Here is a 12413-nt window from a genome sequence, read left to right as displayed (position 1 = left end):
CCAGACTCGGTTGTTACGTGGAAATTATGTTCTTTTTCTAATTAATACATTTAAGACCAATCAGGGATAATATACCTATAAACTTCACTTTTCTACTGTTCAGAACTTGGTTATAACTAACATCTTAGAAGACTTTGTAATCTAACATATAATGCCACCTTTTGAGAAACATTTTCAAACTTAGTTGATGGGAACAAAATATAAATAGAATAGAAGAAACAAATTTTGCAAAGTGATTCATCAAGGACTCTGCAGTCCTGGATTGCTTAGCAGTTAACGCCCTTGCCTGCAAAGCCCCTGGAACCATTTTCTACTCTCCAGAACCCACTTTAGCCAGATACACAAAGGTGAGGCAAGTACAAGGTCACACATGACCACTAGGTCACACAAGCATCTGGACTTTGATTTCAATGACTGAGGCTCTGGCATGCCAATTTTTTCTCTGTCTCTCCCCCACTTTCTCTCTTGTTATATCTAAAATGATAAACATAAAAAAGTTTAAAAAAATACTGCAAGGGTAAAACAAGATGTTAGATCATAAAGCTGTTTGGTTTATCATTACTCCAATCACATTCTTGTATATTGTTAATATTTTTTCTTTAATCTTCTTATTTCAAATAGGCTAAAACATTTTTTTTCAATTTCATTACCTTCTTAAATGGTATAAGATAAGCAATCTGTTCCAAAGCCTTACAGAGTGTATTATAAGGATATCATTGGAGAAACCTGGCCATCTTCAGGCTTCAGGTTTTAAGGAGCAATCAGGGAGGTGGGCAAAGGGTTCCAGCTGTTGAAGGAATGGGATGATAAAAAGAACTTCTCCTTAATATTGCACAAGCCACTCCTAAAACTGAATCTTCCATTATATTTTCTTGTTAAAATAAGACAAAACACCTCAAAATTCAATAATGAAAGAATATACATGCACAATGATTTTTAGAACTGGCAGTGAGGAAACTAGGTTCCAACTCCAGCTCTGAGATGTTCTGTCAGCTGCTTACTCAATGCCTTCATTTCTCATGTTGTTGAGGAGAGTACAGCTTGAGAACAGAGGGGTGATTCTCTCTATTATAGATAAGAGACTCTCTTCTTTCACTTTTCTTTGAATACATAATTTAGAAAACTATGCTTTAGTTACTTATTCTTTGTGTGTGTGTATGTCCTTTTAAAGACAAGATGATCAACTTGCTGGTTTTATATGATTGACGGTTTTCTATTCATGAATTCTAGTCTTCCTCTTGAAATATAAACATCAAAAGAGGTAGGACACCTATCATTCAGCTTTCTAGCTTGCTCTTTCTCTCTCTCTCCTTTGTTGTTTAGACAAGAAGTGAGTTCTGAAGGCTCATGTTAAATGCTTTGTTTCTATCTGCAATGTCAGAGGTGTGGCATTTGGGAAACTACTGGATCATGAAAACTAAGACTTATTCAGTGAGTTAACCCATTGATGGATTTACTATTTAATGGCACTATTGAGAGGTAGTGTAAACTAAGAAGTGGGGCCTGGCTAGAGGGAATAGATCATTATGTGTGTGTCTTTGAAGGGCACCTCTCCCTGGTCTCTTACTCTGGGTCTATATGATTCCTCACCTCCACCTGGCCAACCATCTTGCCTTGACCATGATGTTCTAGCTACAAGCTCAATGAATGGAGTCCGTTGTTATATACTGAAACCTTCTCCCAAAGTAAAGCCCACAGTAGTCTTCCTTCTTTCAAATGATATCTCTTAAATATTTGTCACACTGACAAAAGCCTGACTAACAGAAAATCTGCACAAGGAGTACAGATATTGCCATGGCTACCTGGCTATAGTACAGAATATTTTAGAACTGGTTTGTGGAAGGAACACAGAAAAGTTATAAGATGGGGGCCCTAGAAGCACTAAAGTGTTATGAGAAGAGATTAATGAGTATACTGTTGATAAGTTGAAGACTAGAATGATGATAGAGGCATTGAAAGTAAAAAAAAATGTGTTCATGAACTTTCACATTAGAATAAAGACTCTGTTGGGAACTGGACTACTGCAATTCAGATTGTGTTTGGCAGATAACTTGCCTATATTTTGTACATGATTTTAGACTTTGTGGATAATGGGAAGCTAATTTAAAAGTGAAAGACCACATAATTTGATGGGAAAAAATTCAAGGTAGTATAGCATTCAGCTAGACACTACTGTCTGCAGTTTAGTCACAATCACAGTGATATCTGTTAGCAAAAAAAAAAAAAAAAGTACATGGTTTTAAAAACCTACAATTTACTTAGAAAATATGTAAGAGTAAGCTTGGAGCCAATAAATGTGTTATTGCTAAAGAGATTAGCACCACTTAAATGAAGCCAAATACTTTGCACTGAGTCACAAGGACATATGCCTTACAGGGATATCAGGAATTGGCCAAACTCCTACCATCATAGGCTCTGAGACATAGTGATATAAACTTATTTAAAAGGCTTTGCTTTCACAATAGAGTTCTGGTGTAACCTTGCTCCCAAATGAGCTCCCAAGGAAGTTTATCTCCATGTTCCTTCATCTAAGCATCTAAAGGCTACTATAGCAGTGGACCAATGGAACCTGGCCACTGTTTGTGCTGGCGGTGGCTGTGAGAGTCAGCTTTGTGACACTGAAATTTGCTATTACAGGGACTCAGACCTAGGAATTTCTCATGGGTGTCAGAGAAGAGTTTGAACTTGAACTTTTGAGCAATGATAGAAGAATTGAGAGTTTTGTAGTCTTTGGAAATGGATAAATGGTTTTGCATTATGATATGGACATGAGCCTCTGGGAGCCAGGGGTCAGAATGTTATGATATGTATACAAAATAAATTTCAAGAGTATGATGTGAGAAAGGCTTGGTTTCCCTAGTACAAAATGAATAAGTAAGTAAGTAAATAAATAAATAAACAGGTCACTAAATCAGAAAGCAGTAAAATGCAGCAGAACTGATGAAAACAATTGAAATAAGTATTGATAATGAAGTTTTCTAACTTACAATCAAGGAATGACAATTGCTCTTGAGAAAGCCTGATCCACTGAGCACCTTCCTTCTAAGCAGGGGGCACTTCTATGCTATAAGCTCAACACCTCTTAAGGTCATCCAAGAACAAAGAGTTAAATGCCAGGGACACTTGGCATAAAAGGCTAATATACATTGGTATCTTGGTTCACCAAATTCTATTTTCATTTATGAACGAAATCAACTCATACAAGATAAGCTCCTGCCAACTAAGTAAAATCAGGCCCTTATCTTCTTTTGTACCTGCTAAGTGCAAGGATGAAATAAAATTTCAACTCCTTCTATATCATAGCAGGTTTACTATTCTTTTTTCATTTCCTTTTTTAAATTTTTTGGTTTATTTATATTTATTTATTTGAGAGCAACAGACAGACAGAGAAAGAGGCAAATAGAGAGAGGAGAGATGGGCACACCAGGGCTTCCAGCCACTGCAGACAAATTCCAGATGCGTGTGCCCCCTTGTGCATCTGGCTAACGTGGGTCCTGGGGAATTGAGCCTCAAACCAGGGTCCTTAGGCTTCACAGACAAGAGCTTAACCTCTAAGCCATCTCTCCAGCCCTCCTTTTTCATTTCTTGCTACATCAAAGCCAAAGTATAAAGCATCAGGTTAATCACTGTCTAAAAGTTTGAGGATATCCCAGCCTGGTCTTTTCCTGATGTCTTGATGGCTGCTTGCACAACCAAGTTGAGTGGTTGGCCTACCCTTACTTTCTGTCTGCTCTAAGTATGCAGCTTTGTAGGCAACTTGATTCCAGGATAACTGAAGTTACAAGTATCTAGAACACCATTCTGAAAATTTCATTTCATGGTAAATTCATAAGAGTAAGTCACAGGATAGTAAATTGCTTTAGGAAAAGTATAAAGGAATCCTGCATGGCTTGTTTTATGACTATTGGTCCTTGATTTTGAGAAACTTCATGAAAAAGTATGTTTGCTTATGCACATGTGTGTGTGTGTGTGTGTGTGTGTGTGTGTGTAAATGCTACATGGGTGATACCTGCTATTGCATCTAGATGATTTTGTATAAAATCCTACCTAATAAGTACCTAGTGGAAGAGATTGGTGGAAAAAAGGCAAGTTTTCTCACATATTGAAGCACTTTAACACATGGTTACAGAAAGTATTAATGCTTCCTTTGTTATAATTACTGCCAGAAATGTCATCATTGACTTTGATGCTCCCATGTAGTCCTTTGTCACTTTTTCATATAATTAATGCTTTGCCTGATCCTAACTCTTTACCTTATCTTTGATTACTGTCTTATTACCTCAATATTTATAAAATAGGGTTCATAGTTTTGTGCCATTATTTTTTTATAAACTCCCTCTAATAAAACACTTACAATTTAGGCTTTCTAATAACATAAAGCACAAAGGTACCAGAAGGGCCCCTCTTCTAAGTAATTGCATCATAGTATTCCCTCTACCTCAACCATGTCCTGCTTCATGTATAAGAAGATAATCAAAGGATATTTTTTTGCATGGGAGTCTATCAGAAATCTGCAAAGAAGCCATTCTTTAACCTAACAAAGAATTGCCTGTAGCAGAATTATTTTTATAGCTATTGTGTCAGCACTTCTTTAAACATTTTTAATGAAAAGGTATATAACTTACATTTGACTGTTATTAACTTATGAGGGGCATGCTAAAAATAAAAGCATTTTGGTAAAAAAAAATAGACTTTTTTTTAGCAAGTTCTAGAAAATATTAACCAATTTAGACAACTTTGAATTTTATCAACATTATCAAACAGAATGCTCAATTACAATAATCTCTTAATATTTTACTATAGACTTTTTAATGAAGAAGGATAATAATGAGCATAGCTAAGATTTTTAGAGGATTTATAACAATTCCAAGCTTCTAAGCATATCCCTTTTCTGGAAACTTATTTCTCCTTCTTGTAGTCAAAGTGGTTGGTGAACCAGAAGTTCAGGACAATCCATAGGTCATGCTATGATTGTTTCAGGTGCCTCGCCTACCTATCTTCACCTCATGATATTCACGTAAAACATTCACATAACCTTAAACTATCAATAAAGTGAATATTTGGAACCTGTTCTGGTATAAAAGAATTTCAGCAGACATTTATTTGGAAACTGAATTAGAGAGAATTAGCCCCAAGTACTCAGATGCATGTACTTCTTTTTCTAATTTTCCTTTAGGGATTTTAGTAACTATGTGTCAGTAATTTTGTTCTGTAGGGTGACTGGATTAGGAACAAAACAGCTACAATTTCTACACAGACCCAGCAAAACTGTACTTTAAAAAATAAACTAAGTAGGGAGGTCAGTGTTTGGCTCCTATCTATTTTAGAAGGACAAAATGTATTTAGGGCAGGAATAGCAGAAAACATCCCCTCCTTCCTCATGTTACACTTTGACAACCAGGGAGCCCATTTAGTGCTGAGTTCTAGTAGATCCACTTGGCTAGAAAAGTAAAGTGGGAGAAAGCCTTTTCCAAGCAGATAATGGAAATATTAAACTTCTGAAAGTGTAGGTGTTTCATGCTTTACATTATAAAAGGAAACAAAAACTAAATTCAGTGATCAGCAACTATTTGGTGATAATTTCTCAGTAAGCTGTGCAAGTCAACAAGGTAGTACAAGAAATGTTTTCTCCATATTGACCATATTAAGTATTACATGGAGCATTGATGTCCACATTCAAGGGCTAAGGATACACTCTGTCTTCTTAAGGATTCCTTTGCTTGAGATCTGCCAGAGCCATTATGAATGATTCCTAAACTTATGAGGATGGAGTGGAAAATAAATCCCTTAGGTACTTGTGGCAATCACCTTACTTGACATTGCTCTGCTCTTTGGTGATCAAAATTACTTTTGCTCACATTCATGATTTCTGCCACTGATGCAGATAATCTGAAAAAGGTGATGCTCCTAGCTCCAAACAATGATTTTCCAGTTGTAAGAAACCTTGAATTTATCTGCAGTCTTAATTCTTGTGGTCTTCCCTTGGGTAGGAAGAGTACTACAAGGCAGCTGTGTGGTGGCACCCATTAACCTCTGTGAAACCAAGGGAATGAAAGGATGTATTTGTGTCGTCTGAGCTGTGCTCCCAGTAGCTGAGTATCTGTGTCTACTTAATGGAAAGCATGCATTTGTTTAGCTCTGATGAACAGTGCTTTTGTTCTCTGCTATCTTTGTTAGTTTTACTTCAGCTAGGGAGGAAAGGTCTGCCTGCTTTACAAGCAGAAGCAAAGCCATCACACAATTATTCTTATTTACCAATTATTTAGAATTAATTGGAACTTAACATGCTGGAAAACTTATTTCCTAAGAGAGAATTCAAATTTTAGCATACTGTAGACACTTTGTAATGTATACAGAACATTTGAAGGGGCAATTTATTAAAAGTTACAATATTTTCCCTGCAGAATGGATTAGCTATTCACCATTAGAGCTAGGTCCAATATTTATGAAATCTTCAGAAATGATTAATTATGTTTCATTTACAAAATAGACTCTAATGGGAGACATTTTATTGCAAGGGCTATTTTAATGAATTGCTTGTCTTTATGAATTCATGTTCAGGACTGAAGTCATTTATTTTTGGTTCCTTCAACCAGCTTTACACCTGAGCCTCCAGTGCTTATCATGTATTTTCTGTCTCCCTTGTCTGACTCATGTGATTATTTCCTATTTTTCAAAATAAGAAACTTTGGCCATTTGTGACTGTCCCTCTCCCTCATATCCCAAATTCAGTCATTCACCATGTTCAGATGATGCCTGAATAAAATCAAAATCTCCTTAATGTGAGGGTATTAACAACCTGCAACACCAGAGTATTCTCATTCTCTACCAAGTAACCCATCGTAGCTCTGACCATGACATACTCTGCTCCCCCCGTGCCTGTCTTCTTTGTTCAGCTCGTCCTTCTTTCCCTTTGTCCCCGTGTTTTTAGATGCAGCTCAAGAATCATCTTATTACCACTTCCAAAGACTCACTTCTTTTCATTTAGGCAGAATAAATAATGCTTTCATCTATTTTTCTTACAGAAGCATTACAGACATTTGGATTGCCCTCATTTATTTATGCTTCTAAGTTGTGTATGTGGATATGAATTTTGAGTCACACTCTGTTTTTGTTTTTGCATCTTCCATGTAGTCCATGTAAGTTAAGCACAAGATATACACTTAATGAAGTTGTTTGACTAATATGAAAATCCCCTTAAAGAGGAAACAAACCCATGTCTCAGGGGTTATTACATGTGAGTAACAGACTGAGATAGATGATGGTGATAAAGAGGATGGAGGTGAAGACGATCTGATCATAGACCAACTACAGAGGGGCCAACAGAGTATAGTTACAGAGACTTAGAAGTTTAGAACAAGAAAGTATATTAGAAACTGCTATTAACTATACACATACAGGTCTGTTATTTCATTATTCTCTTTCTTTATCCTGCTGTTTGTTTTACATTTTCTGTGCCAATAGCTGAAACATTAAATAGTTCTTCAGTGAATGAATGCAGGAACAATGAAAGAACAAATGTAACTCATAACTATTTCACTTAAGATAAGGAAAATATATCCAAAGATGCAAAGAGCAGGAAAATACAGACTATATACCTGTGACCTTATTTGCCAAATTGAACAGATGAATTCATCATTTTTACACAAAGTTTCCTTCACAGGAAATCAAAGCTGGAACTGGTGGTACATGTCTGTGGTCCTAGCTATTCAGAAAGTAGACACAGAATTTAACTAGACAACTTAGGGACATTCTGCCTCAAAGGAACAAAAAGCCATAAAAGTAACTGAAACTTGGCATTTAGCTCAGGAGTAGAACATTGGTAAGCCCTAGGTTCATTGCCAGAATTGGAAAAGAAAAAAGGAAAGAAAACTGGTGATTCAGTCATGGTGTTGGGTCAGCAGCCTACAACACAGAATCTCTCATCACACAGGCAGGCACTCTTATGACATATCTAGTATAAAGTGTTTTCTCTGCCATTTGCTAACATGGCACTCATAGACATAGGTATGATTGATTACTGGTCTTGGTCAATGGTAAAGGTTTGTTTTATATGATCTGTATTGTTCAGGTAAGTGGATGCTCTGAGCTTGATCTAGTATCAGGAATGCCAGACCCAAGTGCTAAAAGCTAGAGTTCAGTTCCTAATCTTGTTATCTGACTATAAGGAAAGTCCTTTATTGTCTTGGAAGAAGACATTTTATTTATATAGGAAGGCATATAATTTCACCCTCGTGGAGTTCTACAATAAACAGATGAACAATGACCATGGGAATAGTTTTCCACATAAAAACAAAGTATTATGCAGCTTATGTAAGAAGGAGAAAATGTGTCTAAAATGGTTAAATCAGCTGCACATACATTCCCTTATTTTTTTTGTCATTGTCTTTCAATTGTGATATACCTCAATTTTAATTTTCTCAAATCAATGAAAATAAGCTAATGAGATTCCAACACTAATATAATTTGCATGCAATATAGAGATTTTTAATGAAAATGTTTCTGATTCTTTTGAATTTATAATTCAACTTAAGTTGGTAATAAAGAACAGTTAAAAAGACATTTTTATTTTCTTGTCATGAGCTTTCTTTCCCATGAGGAAAGCAAAAACAATCTTGAACAGGGAACTCTATAAATCAGCATGTGACAGCATTCTATAGACACTTGAAGCTGGTGAAAAGTCTAGGCCTTTCCAGCTTTTTCTTTTCCTAATAATTGATGATGTGAATTTTCAAATGTTCTGCATTAGTGCAGCTGTATGCATAAACCTACAGTGAAGCTAATCAGAATATAGTTTGCATGGCTTAGATTTCCAAACAGCGTCTTGTACCTCAGATGAGCAAAGTGTCATGTGCCTTCTGTTAATGACTTTATCTCTGCCTCTTCATGTCAATGAAAATTATGGTACTAGCAACACTGATCATTTCCTATTGCTCCCTACTTCGTGTAAAACATTTTCCCCTACCGGTGTGTGTGTGTGTGTGTGTGTGTGTGTGTGTGTGTGTGCGCACGCGTGTGTGTGTGTGCATGTTGCAGACGCATGCACTCCATGTGCACATGTGCAGAGGCCGGAGTGAAATGTCACGTGTTCTCCTCTACTGCTTTGCGCCTCATTTCCCCGAGACAGAGTTTCTCACTGAACCTGGAGTCGGCACCACTTCTTGGTTAGACCAGCTGATGAGTGGGCTCCCACTCTCATCCTGCCTCTGTTGTGCTCTGCACTGGGGCCACAGCCTTCTGGTGGTACTTGGCTTTGGACGTGAGTGCTGGCGATTGCACTCGGGCGCTCATGCTTGTGCAGCAGGTGCTCTCACCAGCTTAAACCACTCTCCTGCCTTAAAATAGTTTCAAAAGTTTAAGTAGACTAAAATATAAAACGCCAAGAGAAATTAATATATTTTTTTTTCCATAGTAGCTTTGAAATATATCTAATTGTCACATACATGCAGACCTGGGATATTAGGTATAAAGAGGACCTTATCAGTGATCTGTTTATGATATTTATCTTGCAGTTTGAAAAATGAAGCCTATATGGCTTTAAAAGAGTATCCTACTTTGCAGAGGATAAAGACAAGGCAACAGCTTAGGTCCCTCTTATAAACACCCTTCTTCTATATTTATTAGAATATACTACATTTTAACACAGATAACTTAATTCTTCCTTATCAAAATATCAGCAAGAAAGTAAGACTTGCTCAACAATTTTCTTAGCTCTTTCTCTGTAGATTCCAATTGAATGATGGTACATATCTGAGAGAGGTCCTAATAAATTGGATGATAGGGATCACAATAGCCTGGAACAACTCACTCGATCCAACAAAGAAAAAAGTTACAGACAGATGCAAAGTCAGCACTTAGCATACAAAAACCAGTGGCAAAAGTACATGAAATGGGACGTGGTTTAATGGCAGAACAGAACTTTAAAAGAAAGTTGTTTTTTTTTTTTTTTTTTAAAAAAAACTGAATGTATATGAGGTTCCTTGATCAGGTAAATTTTACTGACATTAATATACCTACAGAAAGAGTGATGAAGGAGTGAAATGTAATCTATGCTGTCAACCTGGCATTCTGGAAACTACTGTGGACATTGATGGACTGAAGTAGATAGAGGAGAAAAGCAATCTGTGGATTAACTAAAAGAAACATACTCTAGGAAAGGCTAAAGGAATTGAGTTTGCCTCTCTGGAGAAGAGAACAATATTTGACATTCTGGAGAAATGTGTTTATACTTACTTAGTCACAAAAGAGGCTGAAAGTATAAATGGATAGAATCTGGGACATGGAAAATCACTAAGTGGAATCCTGAGTTCTTGTTCTACCTCATAGGATTGCATGTTAGGCACTGCCAGCACATTGCGTGTAGGAGATAGCAACGGCAATAGTGTCCTTTGAACTTGTTAGAAAGGATCATTTATTTTTGTTAAGATTTATTAGAGAAAGAATCTTGCAGAATGTTCATTTATATGGTATGGATATGAAGTGTCCTTGCATAAAGCTTATTTGTTGAAAGATTTGTCCCCAGCTAATGGTGCGCTTTTTCCTCTGCCTATGTGCATGTGTGTGGTGTGTGCATAAGCACATGCATGGGTGTATGCATGTGGGCCCATGTGTGTGGGGATGAGGGTGAGGGTGTGCCCTTGTGGAAGCCAAAAATCAATGTCACGTGTCTTCCTCTATTGCTTCTTCACCTTATGATTATGAGACAGCGTCTCAATGAAACTAAAACTCCCTAATTTAGCTAGGCAGGGTAGCCAGCTACCCTAAGATCCCGTCATGACTGATCACTACAATGCCTGGCATTCTACATGGGTGCTGTGGTTCTGAACTTAAGTTCTCATGGGTGTGCACCAAGCACTTTACTCACAGAGGCATCTCCCAACCTTGGAGGCATTTTTGAGAGGGAATTAGATCATGAGTGCGCTGACTTCACAAATGGATTAATCTACTGATAACTAGATATTTAATGGGCCATCATGATATGGGCTCTGGTGAAAGGAGGAATGCCTTTGGAAGGTGTGCCTTGTCCTTGAACCTATCCTGTCATGTCTTAAGTAAACATGTTTGTTTGGATCAGCCCTTTCACCATGATATGCTATCTCACTGGAGGCCCAGAGTGATGCATCCAATTGATCATGAACTGAAACACTGAAACCATGAGACAGAATAAGTATTACATCTTTCAGGTTATTTCTCTCAAATATTTTGTTTGCAGTAATAGAATGTAACTACAGCAGTAGCAGTGATATAATCATATATAAGAAGAATGCTAAGCATCTGCTGTATAGGCCAAAGCTGCCATATATAATATGTATATGAACAAAAATAGTTGATACCTTATATATCATATTGTTCTATAAATCTATAAGAAATATTCACATATGTAGTAAGATTGCTTTAGGTTACTTACCTATAGAGTGCAGACAGGGGCCTCTTGTTTCCAGGCTTGGGTCTATATGGTTTGGGTTCCCCTGCCATGTTAATATCTGAAAGCATAGAAAAGTACCATTTAAAATACTAGAAACATTTGAGAAAAGTAAATCTTGTGATTTTATTTTTCTTTTTACATTGGCTTATTTAAATCTTGTATGTCATTCACTTCTTCAACCCATATTATTTAACACCTGGTTTACTTAAGATTCTGTTTGCTCTCTGTGATGAACATACAGATTAGATCTTTGCTCTTTTGAAATTTATGTCCTATTGGTGTTAGATACACAATTAGAGCAGGGATTATCAACAAGAAAAAAATATAATATAATGGAATGTGATGAGTTTTGTGGAAAAATATTGAATTTAAAGGGAATCAGAATGTGTGATAAAAAGAAAAAGGATAATGAGATATATTTCTGATTTTCATTTCTTAAAAATTTTAAATTATATTTTTATTTGAGGGACAGGAAAAGGCAGATAGAGAGAGAGAATGGGCATACGGGGCCTCTAGCCACCCCAAATGAACTCCAGATGCATTTGCCATCATGTGCATCTGGTTATATAGATACTGGGGAATTGAACCTGGGTCCTTAGACTTCACAGGTATGATAGTTTGAATAGACGGCTCCCAATATAGTCAGTATTTCAATAGCTTGTAGTTTGGATCTGCAGCCACCTGGCTGGAGGGGGTGTGGTGGTGGGTTTGAAATGCCAATCTAAAGATATGCAAAGTGCTAAGTTGCTCCTGGAGGTCCCTAAGTGTGCTGTGTAACTTTTGGCTTTTGGCTTGTGGTTTCTCGCTCTCTGCTTGGACCTGTGAAGGCAAGGCAGCTTCTTCTGCCATTAAGGAACTTCCCCTGATCTTTAGGCTTCAGTAAATATTCCTCCCTTCCATAACTGTGCCTGGTCTGAAAGTTCATCTCAGTGAACCTGTCTACTCTAACAGGCAAGCACCTCTCCAGCCCCTGACTTTCATTTTTGTC

The 12413-nt window shown here is 37.0% G+C and overlaps 1 protein-coding gene across 9 annotated transcripts in view; it reads right to left on the bottom strand.

Annotated features, from left to right (window-relative positions):
- The window catches only part of Ralyl (RALY RNA binding protein like), a 710563-nt gene that overhangs the window by 128961 nt on the left and 569189 nt on the right, over positions 1-12413 (bottom strand). For all 9 annotated transcript variants that reach the window (XM_045142517.1, XM_045142509.1, XM_045142511.1 and 6 more), the window contains one exon: positions 11408-11483. In XM_045142517.1, the coding sequence (XP_044998452.1) occupies positions 11408-11483 (76 nt within the window). The remainder of the gene's footprint in view (positions 1-11407; positions 11484-12413) is intronic.

Source organism: Jaculus jaculus, chromosome 2 (assembly GCF_020740685.1).
Source record: "Jaculus jaculus isolate mJacJac1 chromosome 2, mJacJac1.mat.Y.cur, whole genome shotgun sequence".
NCBI lineage: Eukaryota > Metazoa > Chordata > Mammalia > Rodentia > Dipodidae > Jaculus > Jaculus jaculus.
Note: the sequence above shows the minus strand (reverse complement) of the source record. Positions and strands in the feature narration are given on the sequence as shown.